The sequence below is a fragment of the Pseudorasbora parva genome, chromosome 4 (genome assembly GCF_024679245.1).
Source record: "Pseudorasbora parva isolate DD20220531a chromosome 4, ASM2467924v1, whole genome shotgun sequence".
Classification (NCBI taxonomy): Eukaryota; Metazoa; Chordata; class Actinopteri; order Cypriniformes; family Gobionidae; genus Pseudorasbora; species Pseudorasbora parva.
Genome location: NC_090175.1, coordinates 36,722,874 through 36,743,629, shown reverse-complemented (window position 1 = coordinate 36,743,629; position 20,756 = coordinate 36,722,874). Strand labels below are relative to the sequence as shown.

Here is a 20,756-nt window from a genome sequence, read left to right as displayed (position 1 = left end):
TTATTCATCAAAGTATTATAAAAAAGTATCACAGTTTATGAAAAAATATTAAGCAGCAGAACTGTTTCCAACTTTGAAAATGAATCATAATATTAAAATGATTTCTGAAGGATCATGTGATAGACTGGATGTCACATTTGACACTGAAGACTGGAGGAATGATACTGAAAACTCTTTGCATCACAGAAATAAATGATCATTTAAAGTATAATAAATTTAAATTGTAATGATATATCACAACATTACTTTTTTTCTGTATTTTTGATCAAATAAATGCAGGCTTGATGAGCAGAAGAAACTTCTTTCAAAAACATTACAAATATTAATCTGTCCAAACTTTTGGCCTGTACTGTATACACTGGGTGTGCTGGGTTAAAAACAACCCATGTTGGGTTGAAAATGGACAAACCCAGAAATTGGGTTATTTGAACCCAGTGAATGAAACCATTCCAACAACCCAATTTCTGGGTTTGTCCATTTCCAACCCAATTTAGAGTGTATACACAAACATTTATGTTTAGATGTGATTAATCACAAATAATTGCTTTAACAGCACTAGTTTTTTTTTAAATCCAAATGGCAATGTTCTTCACACAACCTATCTTGTATTTTACAAATGTGCTTTTAAAATAAAGTTATTTCATTATGCATCCTCTAAAAGCGTTTCCCTTATAAGGATCCAAGTGTACCTCAAAAGTATACCTCAACATGTAAAATGTGCAACATTGGATATGAGGACATGAGGATGCTGCTGAAAACAGCATCAGGTCTGCAGCAGCTACCTGTAAAACAAGTATGGGGAAAGATTATTAATACAAATATGTACCAAACTACACTGACTATGTTGCTGTGGACAAATCTATAGACTTTTGTGTATTTCTGTGTTGTACAGAGTCTTCAACAATGCTGTATTATTCATTTAAAGTCGGCATGAAACGGAAGTTGTGATCGTTTGCTCTTCCCTATTTTGACGGATATCCGAGCAAAACGGATTCTTGAGAAAAAAAATGTAGGGCGGGACTTGATTTTGTCCATAGAATTGATTGGATCAGTGAATGGTTGTGGTGTGCTGGATGTCATGTGACTGAAAGGTTGTCCCGCCCTTGCACCGGCGCACATCATCAGCACCAGCGCAGAAGAGATGTCGCTTCAAGAGAGTGTTTTTGATTAAAATATAATAATGAGCATGGATAAATCATTCATAATAAATACTGCAATATTCCATTATAAAAAATAATTGATCTCATGGTGACTTTAAGACATAAAACTGCAAAGAAGATCAGATTTGTTTCCTTTTAAACTCAATTCAGCATAAACAGAGCTGTGCCTATACTCCTTAGCTGATGTGGCCTCAGATATTATCCCTTTATGTTTATATAAACCTTAATTTGTCATTCTTGACATCACCTAGCCTTTGTGTAGCTTGCTCCCCCATAGCGATTGATACCAATCAGATCCTGGGAAAAACACAGTCTGCATGACGTAAGCTTACATTCCTGGCTTGTGGACTCTGACCCTCTGGTGTTCCCAGGGAGAGCGAGACAGAGAGTACGCAAGAGGGGAAAAAAGAGGCCCTCCTCATCTCTGGCCCGGTCGGAGCCGTGCTTCCACGCATGCCTGCTGTAATGACTACCAGATGTCGATGCTGGCAGCACCGACCCGGGGGTCAGAAGTCAGGCAGGCACAGCTTTTCTGTTCCTCGTACGCAGCCTCATCAAAACAAACTTGACAGAAGGACATAGTCTGTGTTTGTGTCTGCATTAGTAAGCAAGTGAATGTCGTTGGGTGTTTGTGTAAGAGCCGCTCGCACCTCTGTGCTGATTATGTGGAGGTCATCAGATAATACTTCTGTTTATTATTCTGTTAGAGTGCCACTTCAAAACTATTTGACAATCTACTCACTTGACAAGAGTCAATATATCACTAAAAGTGTATTTGTGTCTTGACTTTTCAGGGGTTTTTGTTGTTTTTTTTTTACAATGTGTCATTTCACTTTACAAAGTAGTGGGGATGCACAAACATGAAATGACTTAAAGGGTTAATTCACCCAAAAATGAAATTGATATCATTAATGACTAAACCTATTGTTGTTCCTCACCCGTAAGACCTCCGTTCGTCTTCGGAACACAGTTTAAGATATTTTTATATTTTAGTCCCAGAGCATATGCAGTCTATGCACACTGTACTGTCCATGTCCAGAAAGCTAATAAAACATCATAAAAGTAGTCCAAATATGACATCAGTTGGTTGATTAGAATCTCTTGAAGCATCGAAAATACATTTTGGTCCAAAAATATAAAAAAACGACGACTTTATTCAGCATCTTCTCTTCTGTGTTTCTCAAATAAAGATTCAAAAGGTTATGAATCAGTGAATCGATCAATGGTTCGGATCGCCAATGCCACGTGATTTCAGCAGTTTGGATCGTGTCAAACTGCCAGAATCACTGAAATCACGTGCATATGATCCCCAACGCTTGAGTCACGGTTGGCCTTAGTTGAGAAGCACTTATTTTTCCATGGTGTTATTTCGATTCACGATATTTACATATGAAGGAGGATGCTGTGGTGTTTGAGACTCACAGTATGTGATGTCCATGTACTGAACTCTTATTATTTTACTATTGCAAGGTTAATTCAATTTTTCATTCTAGAGCACCTTTAATAAACTGAATGTTAATAAACAGGAAATAAACAGGAAAATGTTTACACGGGGAATGTTGTTGTGTACAGTAGCTCTTGACTTGACTCTGAGGGGCATTCCACTGGAAAGTAAAGTAAGAGGTAACCTAATGTCATTTCACAGTTCCAGGAAATGATACCTTACACATTACATTACAGGGTGTGACACACACACAAACACATTTCTTCACGCTTTGTCTTGCAGTACTGCTCTGTGTTTCACATAAAAATGGGCAAAGTTTTACCATGTCCAGTTTTGCGGACCCCCATTATTTTTCAAATGTCTTTGGAAAAAAACCCTCCACAACGCCCAGAAGAAAAGGCAAAGTTTCACGTTGCTGATGAACCCAATGGCTGCTGTGTATTTTGCATTGACTGTGTTTTTTGAAATGTTATTACAACCATTTATGTGACTCTTCTTCATTACTTGGAAATGATCTGAAATGCAGTGAAATATGATGTGCGAATGTAAATAATCAAGTAATGCACAACATCTGTCACAGATCTGCCCTGAAAATTAAATATTTGCAAGCTAGTACAATGGCTTTCCTGTTACTAACCACTAGACAGCTGTCCAAGCCAATACTGTACTGTGAATATGCTCTGACTTTGTTCTAGAAATTGTGTAGCTTTCCCAGGTTTGGACTACATCTTGCATAAAGGAGGGAATAATAAGTCTAGTGTACTCACTGAAAAGCTATTCATTATATTTGGCCTGTGTCCATTTTCTTGCCTCCATCTGCAAGTAAACGATAAAAAAAACACACAGATTCTTTATGTTAAAAACATTAAACAAAGTATGTTTCACTTCTTATTTATATTATCATATAGAAATAGATCATACAGTTACACAAGCACTTCACTTTAACAGCATTGTTCACAGTACAAACAACTTCAATAAATACAGTCTTTACGTATGAAGAATGTTTTAAACCTTAACTTTGAAGTTCTGGTGGATGAAAAATGGGTTGTTTAAGTGTGAATACGTTTCAGAAATCTGCCTAAACAAGCTTCTTTCATGCAGCTGAGGAAGTTTCTTAGAGCATTTGCATGTTTTTAATGCAATTGCTCCCCCTGCTGGTCAAAGCGCAAACTTACTGAATTCACTAAAACTGAAGCCTGTTGACATTCACGTTCAAATTAAGCGTCAGTAAAGGACCTTTAGCTTTCATTTTGAAACAAGCATGTATGCTGTTGTTTTTTTAGAACATCAGATTGTGATTGTCTCTAGCACTGGTTTGGATTAATCACTACAAATGTGCAATATCTAAAACACGCCGAAGCACAGATATGGACCATGACTAAGAGTCAGAGGGCGTTAGATGTTTCATTTGTCACCTTTTGATATCCAGTTTTCCAGATCTTCCATTTCCAGCTCCATCACTGATGGGACATCATCATCAAACATGGGCCTGGGAACAAAAAAAAAAGAACAACATGCGTTTGCGGGCTGTTTATTATGAGGAAGTTATTTTTGTCTGCTGTTGGCCTGTGACAGATTTTTATCTTTAAAGAGGAACCGACTAACCATGAACAGCTTTTGTGGAACATCCATTTATGAATAGGCTATGTGAACAATCTGAAATGCCAAATCAACCTTTTGGACATTTTTGTCTTTTTCAGTTTTTTTTTTTTTTTTGGATCATTTTGTGTGTGTTAAAGCAAACTCCATAAATGTTGCCGCAGGTGTGTATTTTTATTGGAAAAATAAAAATATTTTTATTTTTCCTTCATTGTGTGTACCGCACAGCTTTGTTGGCATTAAAAGGGGGACATTTGGTAATGTGCCCAAACAAAATCTTACTGAAAGCTATTTTTTTGAGTTATCAATCTCAAATTTGGAAAACACAACTTTTATATTTTTTATATTTTCTAGCAGTTTTAGAGTTCAATGTTTTCAATACAATTTATATTTTATATTAAAAAGCATAACAATTTTATGACAGTTTTTTGACACTGACATTTTTGTCCTCTAAGGACCTCTTAGGAAAAGGGTAACTTTTTTAAATTGACACACAAGGGTTAAATATGTGTATTAGTGTGAAAATTGTGTATATTATACAGTACAGGGATTCTGTTGATGTTCACTGTGAATGTCGAAACATGACTTTCAAAGTATGTGCATTTCAGGCGAATACTATATAACTGGGATTAATAAATACATTACTAAATAAAGACACATGGCTGTAAATATCAATTAAATTATTGGAAGTTATCAAAATGTAATTGCTAATTAGTCAGTGGTACATGGTCTTAAATTAATTTTAAAAATGTATTAAAATCATGTAATGCTTAAAACTATTTTAGTTTTATGCTTTGAAAGATTAAAAAAAAAAAAATTATGAATTTGTATTCTCAAGGTCTGATAACATCCAGTTTTGCACCTCTGGTTGCTGGTTAGCACACTGTAAAAAAAACATTCAGGCCCCAATTGAAAATTTTCTAGTGACTGACAAATTTAATTTTAATTCAATTTAATTCAGTTAGGCCAACTAAAAAAAATTAGATGCGATCAGTCACTAGAAAATTTTAAATTGGGGCTTGAATTTTTGTTTACAGTGCAACAGATTCATTCCGATCATAAAAGGGACTAAGCAACATATTAACCAAACAACTAAAATGCAGGCATACTGTATATCACTGATGATACACACTGTAAATCCAATTAAGTTGGCAAAACTTAAAAAAAATTAGACAATCATTTTAAGTAAGCAGAACTTGCAGATTTTTATTTACCCATACATTTTAATTGCTTTTAAATATTTGAGTAAGCTAATTTATAATTAATTTAAATTAAAATGATCAACTTTAATTTGACTAGCTTTAACTTGAAAGTTAAACTAATGCAACCTTGCTAACATTAGCATAGCATAGAACTTGCTGAATAAGTACAGGCCATGCTCCACTCATCACCATGATGTTAACACCCCACCCCCTAAAAACCCAACATAACAGAAACTCTTTTAAACTAACATAGCAAACATTGAACACTACTAAATATCCCACTTAACATTAACCCTTTACCAAAAAAAAAAAAAAAAAAAAAAAAACATTGGACAAGACTTTCAGCATTCTCTCCCTTTTTGAGTGCATGCTGGGAAATAAAAATCCCAGCCCAGTTTCAGTTAAGTTCAGTAAAGTTCTAAATAATCATAAAAGTGAGTAAACTAATTTGTTTAGTTTGAGATGGCTTTATGGAAAACCAATTAATTATTTTGAGAATTTTGAATTTAGAGAAATATAAAATGCTCTTAAAATGTATACTTACATTGGCACCTTTTCATGGTCTTCATGATCCAAATAAGGATCTTCTTTTGTGCCTTCAAAAAAAAGATGAGAAAATAGTTAAACATTACACATTTATTAAGAAGTCATTTTCTTCATTTATAAGACTTCAGTTTCAGTAGCTTTCAAAGGAACTAAAGGGGAAAAAAACTTTTTTAGTCTCAAAGTGATGGATGTTGCAAAAATGTAAGTAATATTTGTATTATTTAGTGTTCACATTTTTTATTTGTAAAATGAATGAGTTTACAAATGCCGCCCAGTGGGTTTAAACTACTGTGCGTCCATTCTGATTTATTCTCCATTCAGTTTCATCTACTGAAGTGTAAATATTTGTGTCTTTCAGATAGCCTAAATATGTAAACACATGTAAACACCCCCTAACTGATGCATTTAGCTGGTTATTTGTGTAAGTACGTTTGAAAGCATCCTGACATACCAGCAACTTTTCTCCCCCTGCGGTACATTATGACTACACACACAACCACAGTGATGATGACGAGTGTGAGAAGCAGGGGTATGATGATCATGAGGACTGAGATGAGATTCTCTGGATCTTCTTCTTGATCTGTCTCAGCAGACAGCTCTATATTCGTATTATTAACGTTACTGTATGGTGTTTGGCCTGAATCCGGGTCAGCTGCAATTGCATAAGATTTAAGTTAAGGATCATTTCCTGAAACCTGAAATATAAAGTTTGAAATGCTTATTTCAGCTTGAGGTCAAGCATGTGAAAAGTGCAACGCGTACCCTGGTACTTCCCATCTCCAGATCCTTCCGGACTTGCTATAAAGAAATAAATGAATCATGAAAATACAAACAACAACACTTAAAACATTTTATAGCTATTATATTGACACTGTTGAACAAACAGCTTTTGGTGCCAGTGCTTTTACTGTAAATTTACAAATAAATTGTTTTTACAGTTCATAGAGATTTTCAAACTGTGGACCACAAATGGTTGACTAAATTTGAGAGAAAAGAAAAAGAACTTACGGAATGGCTGATTTTTATGAAATTTTAGGGCTGCCAAAGTTAACTAAATGCTTTAGAACAATATTATTGTGAAAAGAACATTACAAATAAATCTGAACTGCAACCGTTCTTTTCAGGTTTTCATTTAATAGTAGAAAATACACGTTTGGGGGATGTTTTTGAAATAAATGTTTCTTCTCTTATGTTAACCATGGCTGCATTTATTTGACAAAAGTAAAGTAAAAACAGTAATATTGTGAATTAATATTACAATTTAAAATAACAGTTTTCAGTGTTAATATATTTTAAAAAGTAATTCTTCATTTATGTGATGGCAAAGCTGCATTTTCAGCATCACTACTCTTTTGCATCAATTTAATCCATCCTTACTAAATAAAAGTATTAATCTCTTTCACACGAAAAAATACGGACTGACCCCAAACTTTTGAACAGTATAGTGTATAGATTATCATTTCTTTTTGTTTGTTTGTTTTGTTTGTTTTTGTACATGACAATATATAAATATCTTCTTTACATCACATATGAGGTGTCAAATGTAATTACCACCTTCTTTTTCACCTTCTGCACTGAGAATCCTTAAAACTGCTGTTAAATGTATAAACAGGTCAGATTAATTTATGAGAGAAAGTGAGTTCTCATACACTATACCTAGATGAACAAACCCATTCTAGACATACAGAACATTGCTTCAAATGAAAATTCATTTTTAGTTCTGTGGCAGTGACCACAAGAAAGTAAAAGCCTGTCTGCATCACATTGCATATAAAATAAAATAAAAAAGAAGTGTTCTAAAGCACTCACATTCCTCTTCCTCCGTCTCTCCTTCTTTACACTGAACTGTAATGACATATAACTAAATTACTTTACACATTTAAGAAAATGACTGTAAAGAAACTTCATTTGATTTTTTTCACTAAGGATTAGTTCAGACATGTTGAAGTTCAGAAGAAAGCTTTTATCTGAGCATCAGTCTCTGAATTTACCTGAGAGATTACTTACACAGGAACATTACTTTTCCTTCCTCATGAAATTCATCCATGATTTTTTTTCTTTAAAAAAGTATTTTTAAATAAACAGCACTGAAGTTTCTGTTAACGGGCAGGTACAAAAACATTTATTGGGAATTAAGGTACAAAAACATTGAAATATACATTGCCGTTCAAACGTTTGTGAATGGTAAGATTTCTCTTATGCTCTAAAATGTAAAATAACTGTTTTCTGTATATTTTAATATGTAATTTATTCCCGTGATGGCAAAGTCGATTTTCTTTAGCATCATTACTCTAGTCTTCAGTGTCACATGATCCTTAAGAAATCATTCTCATATGTTTTGCTGCTCAAGAAAAATGTATGATTGGCATCAGAGTTTTTAAAGATTTTCTGATGAACAGAAACAGTATTTACCAGAAATAGATAGCTTTTGCAACACCGAAAGTAATTGGTCAGTAAGATTATTATTATTATTATTATTATTAATTATTATTATTATTATTTTTTTGGGGGGCTTTGTGTGGGGGTCAAGAAATTACTCAATTAAAGAAATTAATACACACACACACACACACACACACACACACACACACACACACACACACACACACACACACACACACACACACACACACACACACACACACACACACACACACATATATATACATATATATATTATATATATATATATATATATATATATATATATATATATATATATATAGTTAATTCATGTTCATTCCTTAAAAATTAACTTATGTATAATGAAAGAAAATGGATTAGAATTATATATAATTTATATGTTTAAATCCTTAAATGTCAGATATTTAGAGAAAAATATAGACTAACATCCAGCAACATTTATTGTTTATTTCAAAGCTATTGTATTAAATATTGTTAATACGTGTTACTGTTATCAACATCTTCTTAACTACAACATATGCTAGCTAATCTTGATATCAAAATTCATATTCAGAAGAAATTCAAGGTAAAAAGGAAACGAGGAAACGAATGCCATAAACCACGAGGAAGATACATTTGTCCTGAATCAACATTATCTTTGCTCATCCACAAAGACGAGCTGTTTTGTGTTTTGCATGAAACCAAGAGCGACAAAATGAGTCAGAGAACTAGTTATAATGTACCGTGACCATCCTGTCCTCAACTTTATCATTGTCCATTGTGGTAAATACGACAGATCATTTGAATGCACTCTTAATGGCCACATGACTTCACAAGTGTTGTGTTACCTATAGGGGCCAATTACAGTGTAAAATCATTTCTGAGGACCCTGACGAAGAGAGCAAACAGGACAGAGGAGAGTTACTGTAGGGAAAATGGAGAGAGAGAGAGAGAGAGAGAGAGAGAGAGAGAGAGAGAGAGAGAGAGAGAGAGAGAGAGAGAGAGAGAAGAGAGAGAGAGAGAGAGAGAGAGAGAGAGAGAGATTCTACCTAAAGAAAAAAAGTACCTACCAAAGTCCAGTCCGGCTAGCTGTCAATGCCAAGAGCAGGAATAGTATCAGATTCATTTCCCAGAGTCCTTGGTTGAAGCACTGGCCCACACTATGAGTAGACAGAGACACAGACTCATTGCATAGTGACTGGAGGCTAACACGCCTTCATGACATCCTGCTTCCTCTTTCAGACCTGATTCACCTACCTACGAAAAAAAAACACCACCCTCTCGTTCGCTCCCTCGGATGTGATGCAATCAAACAGTGAGCTTGTCACCACAAGCCAAGCTGTTCCTCAGTTAGCTGTGAAAACACATTCCTGCATATATGGTATGTGACCAAAAACAGAAAAAAAGGGAAATACCAAAAGAGCTGAGTAAACAGAGGCAGCTTTAAATGCAATGACTTTAAAACAGACTGAAGAGATTGTAAAGAGTCTACACTGCTACATCTGTCTTTGTCAAAACAGTTATGTAGTTTCTTATCCACTTTTTAAAAATGGAATTACCAAAAAAAAAAAAAAAAAACTGTGACTGAATGTAGATGGAGCATTTAGATGTCAATTAAATGTAGCCTACATGTAGGCTACACACAAAAAAATTGATTATTATTACAAAATGTTAAATAACCTATCTTTCTAAACCCTGTAGTTGCACTGGTGACGGCCCGGGGTGGTATAGGCCCCTTCTTTTGCAAGGCCCGTTTCAAGTAAAAGAGGTTAAAAAAGGCCCCAACTGCCCAGGGCTGGATTAACATAAGGGCTAGGTGGGGCTGAAGCCCCAGGGCCCGAGCACAGAGGAGGCCCGTTATTGGCCGAGGAATAACTGACAGTCGATTGGGAGCCCCTAAACTTTTCCTGGTGGGCCGCTTGCCAAAATATGGTAGCCCGTTTCAGTCACAAAATTAAACTGTCTAATAGTGATTCCCCCCCCCCCCCCTACAACTTACAACTGCGTGATATAAAGTCACAATTCTGAATTATGACTTTATCACCCGATTGTGAGTTTATATCAGAATTCTGACTTTATATCACCCACTTGCCAGTTTATAACGCATAATTCTGACTTTATATCACCCAATTGCCAGTTTATAACGGCATAATTCTGACTTTATATCACGCAATTGTGAGAATTAAAGTCAGAATTCGGAGGAAAAAAATACATTTAGCCTACTCTTTATTATTTTGTGGCGGAAACGGGTTTCCATAGCAAACCAACTCGTTCAGCAGTTTCACCGCTCTATTGAATTGATAACGAGCGTCAGGCAGTCGCTTTATCCATTTGAATGTAATACAAGCACAACATCATCATGTAAGGCTTTGTGGTGAAACTAGCTGAACCAGACTGCTCCTGCTATGTAAAGTGAAGTGTTGAGGTAAACTTATAAGCTGCCTTACACGACTGTATCATGACCTTAGTCAGCTATATGAGCTATGAGTATTTTTCCAAGGTTTAAGCTACATAATAAATGTTGTGAAATAAGTGACTAATAGAGTATTAAACTACTTTTGCTGCATGCTATCTGAGCTACCCTGCCTTCGGTCGGTCACCGCTCGTCAGTGTCAGAACATTTGAGATCAATGAAGCCTTTATGTTCACATTAAGTAAAATAGTGATATAAATGAGAGTGATGAAATGAGGAGAGAGGAGGTAGCCATGACAGATAATCCTTGTTTGCTTTGACCTCATATCTGGAGTTAATACATTTATGTTGGTAATCTGTTATATTTGTGAAATATTAATATATAGGCCTAGGCCTAATTAATATTAAAATGTAATATTCAGACAGTATATTATATCTGTGCTTTGAAGATTTAGTAAAAAAAAAAATATATATTGCTGTGGTAGAAAAAGTTGTGGCACCAAGATCGGCTATGGGGCCCTTGGGTTTGTTATCCCAGGGCCCTACGTGTTCTTAATTCAACATCATATTTTGATGTCATTTAGGGTTACAAACATTGCAAAATGAATGCATAGCCTACTATTTACATAAGAAAAACATTCAGTTCGACCTCTAGGCTAACATCAATATTTTTTGTTTCACTGACCATTTGCTTATTTAGGTTCAGGCTCTTGCCTAATATGTATTTGCTCAGGCAAATGTTCTAGTAACTTTCTTATGGCTAAGGACTGAGTCATGAAGACTCTTCAAAAAGACTCTTCATATTCTGTACTAGGCTATAAACAAAACAATATGTGCTGCAGTTAACTAGCATACTTGATGATTAGGGGCAGTAGCCCAACATCCTGGAAAGCTTTGCAAACATAGAGAAGCAAAATTGAAATACTTTGGACCTTTTACTTTTCCACTGATACTACGAAGACAACACTCTTAAAATCATAAAACCTGATGTTGTTGGTGCATGAGACACACATAAAGGCATGGCAACGCAGTCAATAAATGAATAAAAATAACTGATATAGGGTTATCTAAATGGCTAATATTTTCAGTACTATTCTAAACTACAGCATACTTTTTGCGAATCTACCACCATCTTCTTCAGATAAAAAAACAAAATAAAATTCTGCCGCGCATGCGCAGTTCTACACTCAAGGAACACGCACGCGCAGTGAGTTTCCCTTCACATCTCGCGCCAAACTCAAGCTGTGTGGAAGTGTCAAACATGGTAAGAGCTTTAGTTATTGCATGTAATAATATTATTACTTCGCATATTGTTTAGAGAAAGCCGCTTATATGAATAAATCGCACTAAGGGTTGCAGAACTGTGATAAACAGGTCGAATTATGTTAGATTGTGTTGAGATCTAGAGTTAAGAGTTAACGTAACGTTTTTTGAACTGTGAATAATGTTAACTTACATTTGTCAAAATGTATTTATGACAGCCAAAAAAGAGGGTTGTATTTAGGCAGTTGTATCAAGGTTAAATTTGTTAGATTAGTTTTTGACGAATGTTTACGCTGTTGGACGAAAATGTGCAACGTTATTAATTCATGTTTTAATACGTTAGTTATTCGAACCCACTAAAGCAATATGATGATGACTGAGCATTCAGGTCGCTAGGAAGCTATTTACATCAAATTTATAATATTACATTTGTCACTCACTACTCCAATAAACACTTGTGTATGTGAACAGCAGGATGAGGTTATTTTTAATTTATTTATTTGTTTGTTTGTTTTTACAACACCATGCTCATCATCCTGATTCCTGAAGCCCCACCCCCACCCCCACCCCCTAAGACTATCGTGCTGAACATTCTGGAGCATATAATAATTGAGCACTGAGCTGTAAAAGCTGCTTTGACATAAATCAGTTTTTGAACCAATTTTTTGAGTTAAACAGCCTGAAAGAATCAATTAACAGAACATTTTTCTAACATTTTTCACCTGAAGTTCCACTTGGTTAGAAACATATTTTTTTTTCTCTCTGAAAGATATGATATTGAAAGTGTTAACAAATAAAAACAGCACAACTAATTAGTAATAATAGCTGGATTATTTTTGTTATTTATTTAATACAGAGAAATGCAGTGTGTTTAATATATTGATATGAAGGCTTTATTTCCTATAATCCACAGTCTAAAAAGAAAGGACTTAGCTTGGAAGAGAAAAGAAGTCGTATGATGGAAATATTTTTTGAAACCGTAAGTAGGCACGATTTCACGTTCCCATTTGAATATAAATTCATTAAGGTTCTAAATGTTTGGTTGTGTTCATGACTGACACATTTCTCTAATGATTCTCAAACTTTGGAAGATATTATTAATTAAGTATTATTTTCCCCCTTCCAGAAAGATGTGTTTCAGCTGAAAGATATGGAAAAAATTGCCCCCAAATCCAAAGGAATCAGTAAGTTTTATCAACCTGTAATACTTTTTAGTTTATGTTCCTGACACTGAAGGTCAATGTCACAGATAGAGGGAGCTCAAATTGATCCTGCACATTTGTTTAGAACGTATGGTTATCCACAGGAGGCGCCAATTTAATGACTAACCTAGTTGTAGAAATGCCCAGGAAGGCAGGCCAGTTGACCTGAAATGAGAGCTGTTCCTATACCCTCTTTCCCTTCCCAATACTGATTCCGATACCTGGGCTCAGAGTATCGGCCGATACCAAGTAGTGATCTGATACCTGGGTGTGTATCTGTATACAGCTGTAAAGCTCTGTATGAATAACTAGAATTATTTTATGGTGTGCTTCAGACTCATCCCTTAATAAAACATGAACAAATACATAGAGTGAACTACTGTATTTATTACAGTATTTGTATTATCTGACATGCATTTGATAGTAATATTATTTACTTTTTCTGAAGAGAAAAAGAACCTCAAATGCAGTTACAAATCTAACACCGCAAACTGAAAACGGTATTTTTGTTTTTAAATATAACTGTATAAAATCTAGAAATATAAAACATTATATATTATTCAGAAAAGAATCTCTTTACAACAAATCAAGTGAGAAATAAGCACCCATCTAAGCATAATTATTATTATTTGTAGAGACTAGGGATGTCATAAGTACTGTTAATTCTGTACCAAGTCGGTACTGAAAAAAAAGAAGTGACGATAGCATTTCTGTAGTACCAATAGTACAGACTTCCGAGTGTGTTCAGTCACTTCTGTGTTTATCTAAGCGCAGGGCTCCAGACTAGCCGAATACATACTAGTGTCTATGAATATTAAACTGCAAAATACAATTTCAATATTACTCCTGTCATATCATGAACACCGTGATATGGATTTTGGTGCCGTGATATCCCTAGTAGAGACATATTATTGCTACGTAGTAGGCTTGGGCGGTAATTCGGTAAAATGGTATACCGCGGGATCTAAAAATAGCAACGGTATCAGTTTCAATACCGTCAAACCGTCAAAAAAAAAATCAACTTACATATTGCTGATCAACAATTAATTATTAAATATTTAATAAGTTGAACTAATTAAACTATTTACATATTAAATACTATTTATTTATTAAATGCCTAAATATGTGTATGCGTTGTTGTGACAGCGTCGATGAGAGAGAGAGAGAGAGAGAGAGAGAGAGAGAGAGAGAGAGAGAGAGAGAGAGAGAGAGAGAGAGAGAGAGAGAGAGAGAGAGAGAGAGAGAGAGAGGGGAAAAGACGGCGATTCGGGCACTGAGTTATTCGGTCTCGAAAGAGCACAACTTCTGCAGTTTGGAAGTATTTTGGGTTTTGACGGTAAATACAGACGAGGCAATTTGCAAATTGTGCAACAAAAAGATGACCGCGAGAGATGAAAATACCTTGAACCTAAGGGCATATATCCGAAACCACCATCCACTCACTGCTGCGTGGATGAAAAACCGAGCGCACCCTCGGACTATGCTGTAATATTGCCGAAGCCTTTTGTCACACAGCTGGTAATGTAAGCAATAAGCATGAACTCCACAAAAATCAAGTGGACATGGGACTCACAAAAAAAAATGTCAATTGTCGGACAATTGTCTCATAACGGTAAGCATAAAACGTGCAGAGAGTTTCTCAGGGGCAGGGGCTCAAATGTAAAAAATAAAATAAAAATATAGGCCTATATATATATATATATATATATATATATATATATATATATATATATATATATATATATATAAGCCAAGCCAACAGTTTGTTGACGCTGTCTGGGCCTTACATCATAATGTTTTAATTATTCACGGTAATACCGTATACCGAGGTAAAATAGGAAGGAGGTTTGACGGTATCAAAATTTGGATACCGCCCAAGCCTACTACGTAGAGACGTAGATAAATCTACTGTATGCTATATTCTGTCAATTTCTTCACGTAAAACCAAACTTTTATTTTGGCGGGTTGCTGTGAAGACCTCTGAGTGTCTGTGTTCATGATATGACAGTTTTCTCAAATGAAATGGTAAATTCTCATGAACTGATGGTTTATATACAGTATATCATGTTATAGTGACACTTTACTACATAGACAGCGAGCGCGTGTGTGTGTCTGCGCATCTGCGCCCGTTTTCCACACAGAGATACAGAATTTGCAGGAGTAATATTTAAATAGTATTTTGCAGTTTGATATTCACAGACACTAGTATATATTCGGCTACAGTCTGGAGCCCTGCGCTTAGATTAACACGGAAGCGGCTGAATGCAGCTGCGGGTACCGGATATACAGCGGACATACTGCTAACGTGTTTTCATTTCTTCTTCTCTGCTCTAAAAAGTAGTTGCTTGTTGCAACCATAGACCGTAAACAATATGGACGACTCGGCATCATCCGTTTCCGCTTGCCCGAGTTGAAGCTTTCAGGCAGCCTGCACGGCTCTGACATCTTGGGACCGAGTCCGCGCAGTAGCGATTTCAGGACCGGAGTTGCGCAGTAGAGAGCAGATAGTAGAGCAGGAAGTACAGCTGCGATATCAAAAGCCCGCCCACACTCTCACAGATGCAGAACAATTAATTATGTGGGTGTGAAATAAACAGTTATGGAAATGTAGAAATTAAAGCTAAAGCACCAATCTGCTCCCAAAAATCCAGAAAAAAGTCTGTTAGTCACTCAGAGAAGACGTCGATCTCAACTGTCAATCATGATGTCACACCCCCGTTTTATAGCATCAAATAACTAACTAAAACTAAACTTATTTTAAAAACGAACATTCGAAATGAAATCACTGTGATGCTAACTGCCTTCAATGACAAACTAACTTTGGGGGAAAAATATTTGAAGTGTTATTTTATTGTTTAGTTGGCCTCGCATCCATTAGAAAACACAGAGGGGCAACTATACTGGGACCGGTCACCGGGGGTCGTTTGAGGCGCGAAAGCTTCAGTATCTGAGAGGGGTACTGCAGGCTTAGTTGCAACACAGTATAACTTCCTCTGTTTGCAATGCATTCTGAGCAGTGAAAATCTGTGCAGCGGTTAGGCAAAGCTAGGTCATAATAACTATGGGTCTTGTTTGAGAAAATGGTATCGGATTGGTACATGGGTTCAAGTACACACTGATAGCGATGCCAGAATTTGTTGTGGTATCGGTGAATTTGTTGTGGTATCGGTGATTTTGCCGATACTAGTAACGGAATCGGAACAGCTCTACCTGAAATTTAAGAAAAGTTCTGCATTATAGTTTTAGAAGCATCTTGTGATGCTGCTGAAATCTTCTTGAAAGAAATGATGATAACAAAAATAAAGTGGTATTAATTTTAAAATCAGAAAATCAATGTCTGTTAATCAGCACAAACGTATACCAAAGCCTCTTTAAGGCGAACATCCAGGGTAATGCAGTGGGACATTGCAAAGGAACCCTTTTTTAATGGATGTCAATGGATGCTCTGCAAACAAAACTTTTGGAATATTGCAGAAAATAAGCTCTGTATCCAAAATAAGTTTGATTTCGATTAATCGTGCAGCCCTAATTAGTTGTAGTTTTTTTTGTTTGTTTTTATTTCCTCAAAAAATTGCCATGTACTGTATCTGATATATTTATATCCAAAATAATCGATATTGAATCTAAATCAGAATTGAATCAAACTGAAAGCTTGTGAATAAAAATCCAGCCGAATTGTGAAATTTGTGTCAATATCTAGCCCTATATTGTTTACAGTTTATAGGAAGGTATTCCCATAATTAATGCAAAATGGGCATAGGAAAAAGGTGGATTACTGATGTATTTTATGTCAACATCACATTGACATCATGACAATTCCCAGAAATTGTACAGCTTTATTGTATTATAAAGTTATATTATGCATAACAGAACTGATTTTTACTAAATCAACCATGTTATCCTGGTGACAAATCAGCAAATTTTGCAGTTTTGCCATGATGTAGAGAACAGCACAGCAAACCAAATGCTTATCTTTGCAAAGTTTAAAAGTTCATGGACATGACAAGTTTTGACAAATTGTCTCAAACTTTCAGTGGCAATGCAGCACTGCCCTGAAAGGGCAAGTGATAGTTCTCGCTCACATTGTTATTGGAGAATTTGTTTAATCGGTTTCTTTAGCTCCCATGTCAGTGAAAGAGGTGTTGCAGAGTCTGGTGGATGATAACATGGTGGACACAGAGAGGGTGGGCACCTCCAACTATTACTGGGCGTTCCCCAGTAAAGCCCTGCATGCACGGAAACGTAGATTAGAGGAACTGGAGAAACAAGTAAGAGCATCTCTTTCTGATGTCTGATATCTCATTAATCTGCACTGCTGCATTTCTGCTAGTTGACATGTACACTGTAAAAAGTATGTTATATTTGCTATTTAAAAGGCAGCTGTGGTTGCTGCCTTTTTTAACAGTAAAAATTGGTGACAATGTTTGCCATATTGATGCCGTATATACCAATAAATCCAAACTAAATGCCAAAAGACAGTTTGTAATATTAACATATATTATTTCATAAAATAAAATAATGTACAGAAAGCGAGGAAAGATCGCTGCCATTAAAATCACTGAAAATGTCAATACAGTAAAATTATCATTATATGTATTTTAAAACAAAATGTATGAAGGGTTGAGGAGTGACACTGAAAAAAAATTATTCATGGGTCTTGTAATTTTCACCAAAAATAGTTGTGATAATTAAAAATAGTGTGTATTTTTTCTTAAAGCTACACTGTGTGATATTTTCCCCCATCTAGCAGTGTAAAGGTATATGACAATCCAGTGAATATTAGTTTCTGTTCCTCTCAATTCCAATTTCGTTTTAACTCCTATGGTGGCTGATTTAGTCCAAGATTAACATGGCTTCTAGTTCGACCTTGTTCATGAGTGCCATTAAGTGTTAAAACGCGAAAAGCGAAGCTTGAATTTACGGGTATGTCCCTCTTTGGCTACTGTACTTTCAAGATGAAGGGGCAACATGGCGACATTCCACTAATAATATTTAATTTATCATAAAAACTACTGAAATATTATGTAATATCTTTACCATCATTTTTTAAAAGTAGATACTGTGTAATATGTTTTACAGTGTAGATGTGTGTAATGAATAAATTACAAAATTAATGTAATTGTTGTATTACTGAGGTAAAATGTGTAATTCAGTTAGTTACTAATCATATTAAAAGGAAATTGCTTTGCATTGATAAAGTAATCCAAACCACATTTATAATGGGTAGCTTATAACAGTAAGCAATTACATTTCCAAAGTTACCTTCCTAACACTGAATGTATGTGAGATTCAACTCAACTCATGAATTTAATTCTACTTCCTGTCATTCCAATTATAATTCAACTTCCTGTGGGGCAGAGTCAATTCAATTCAAATTCCAGTTCATACATTAAAGAGAGAGACCAATTCTGAAATTCTGAATTTTGCACAAGCCTGCAACAAACTATATGTAATGAACTCTAATGTGGGTAAAAGTTGAGTCTTAATTATAAACACTGTATTGCCAAAAGTTTTGGGACGCCTGCTTTTACATGCACATTAACTTTAATGACATCCCATTCTTAATCCCTAGGGTTTAATATGGAGTTGTTTCCCCCTTTACTGCTATAACAGCTCCAACTCTCCTGGGAAGGCTTTCCACAAGGTTTAGGAATGTGTTTATGGGAATTTTTGACCATCCTTCTAGAAGCGCATTTGTCAGGTCAGCCACTGATGTTGGATGAGAAGGCTTTGTGTCATTATATTTCTCACAGATTTTTGCTCATTCTAAATTATATGCAGATTAGGGATGGAGAAAACTAAACATTTTCTTGACCAACCACCAAGCCTCATTAGCCGGTTGAAACCGGTTAACCGGTTAGTTTAAAATATGCTGCGCTATTTGAAATAACAGCCACGAGCCGCGCCTGCAATTTTGCAACTCTGTCGCATCTCTGCTGCTCTTCCTCCCGCTCTAACACACACACTGTCCCGGCGTCGCCGCCTCCCTTCCACTCACGTCACTTTTTAAAAATCCCCTACAGTGCGAAACATGAGTCCCGCAAACGCGGAGCCGAGGAGCTTGTTTGTAATCGGAGGACAAATGGCTCCTTAGTTTCAAAATGGTTTGGGTACAAGTTGATCTCGTTGAAAATAAAGGCATTTGTCTAGCGTTTGAAGCTCATTTGAAACATTGCCGCGGCTCATTTAAGAAAGTGACAGCTCCAAAGAGACGCCGCTTTAGTTCGAGGTAGTGCTAACAATAATAAAGAAAGATGATGATCACCTTATGTGTTACCACTGAAATGTAGATGTAATATATTTCCAAATGTAAGCCCATCTTATGTGGAATGCACTCTTCATACTGTCGTCTGCCTTGGCTCTAACCTCGAGTGTTTTAGCCTGTTTACTTTTTGCAAACCCAAACGGTGTTACCTCGCGCCAAATGTTTTTATTGGTTTATTAAGTACAAACAGGCGAGTTATGAAAAATTGAGTTTGAGGGATTTGTTCACTTCACACAAAAAGATTTTGGAATGAGATGGCTAACTGTAGTAGCGTTTAGTCCACTGTCTATAATAGCGTAATTTAGAGATCACTTTTTTTTTTTAACCGACAACTTTGAGTGGTTAACGTTGATACGGTCAACCATCGGTCAAACGGTCATCAGTTAACATCCCTACTACAGATAGATTAGCACAGTAAATAAAACATTTATGAATGCATTAGTGATTGCATGTGACTTAATTCTACCTTCTAGTAGCGTCTATACTAATAGTGAAGCTGTGGGTTTTAGTTATGAATATATATGCTAGAAATGTTCACTTTCTAAGCTTAATTCGTCGACATCAAGATTAAAGTGTCTTTGCAAAAGTATTTGCAACCCAGATATATAAGGAAGCTGACATGGCACTAAAACGCCAACCAACCACAGAGTTACATGATGAATCCGAGTTCATGGCCTGCTCATAAAACATAGTCAATACACATTTATAGACATTGCACAGGGTCAAAACAATGAAAATGAACTAAACTGAACATGCAAAAAAACAACTTATGTACATAGCTGCTTAATTGTGTTATCAGAATCTGCTTATTTTTGTTGGCTTTAATATTATTCTATTAATGTACATGCAGAACATTCTTTTCTGAGGAAAATACTCTTTTGCAGAAGTGTATTGTATTGATTTTTCTTTTTTTCCTGAGTAGCATGAAGAGGGAAACCAGCGTAAAAAAGCCCTTCAGCAAGCAGTTGACAAAGCCAAAGTGGGACGTGAAGTTAATGTGGGTTCACCTCTGTCTCTTTGAACTAGATTACTATACATGTGTAATGTGTGATGGCTGTGTCTAACTACTGATTTTGTGTGTGTTTAGGATGAGAGAGAGGATCTCCTGAAGGAGCTCACCGCATTGAAAAGTGAGAGAGATCATCTGAAGGTTGAACTGGAGAAGTACAAAGAATGTGATCCAGAGGTGGTGGAGGAGATCCGTAAGTAATATTTATATCCTGAATATTAAGCATGGATGAAACTAAGAAATCAGCAGT

At 35.7% G+C, this 20,756-nt stretch overlaps 1 protein-coding gene and 1 long non-coding RNA gene across 2 annotated transcripts in view; one reads left to right on the top strand and one right to left on the bottom strand.

Moving 5' to 3' along the window:
• Positions 1-347: 347 nt before the first annotated feature.
• Positions 348-6,945, bottom strand: LOC137074049 (uncharacterized). Its single transcript, XR_010904881.1, has 6 exons — positions 6,714-6,945; positions 6,403-6,603; positions 5,950-6,001; positions 4,020-4,093; positions 3,372-3,420; positions 348-782 (listed from the first exon to the last, which is right to left on the bottom strand). It is a non-coding gene; the product is annotated as an uncharacterized lncRNA (long non-coding RNA).
• A 5,009-nt stretch (positions 6,946-11,954) lies between these two features.
• mnd1 (meiotic nuclear divisions 1 homolog (S. cerevisiae)) overlaps positions 11,955-20,756 on the top strand; it is a 36,444-nt gene continuing 27,642 nt past the window's right edge. The window contains exons 1-6 of the mRNA XM_067442746.1: positions 11,955-12,031; positions 12,944-13,009; positions 13,157-13,214; positions 17,352-17,500; positions 20,420-20,494; positions 20,585-20,699. Coding sequence (XP_067298847.1) covers positions 12,029-12,031; positions 12,944-13,009; positions 13,157-13,214; positions 17,352-17,500; positions 20,420-20,494; positions 20,585-20,699 — 466 coding nt within the window. The 5' untranslated portion in view covers positions 11,955-12,028. The remainder of the gene's footprint in view (positions 12,032-12,943; positions 13,010-13,156; positions 13,215-17,351; positions 17,501-20,419; positions 20,495-20,584; positions 20,700-20,756) is intronic.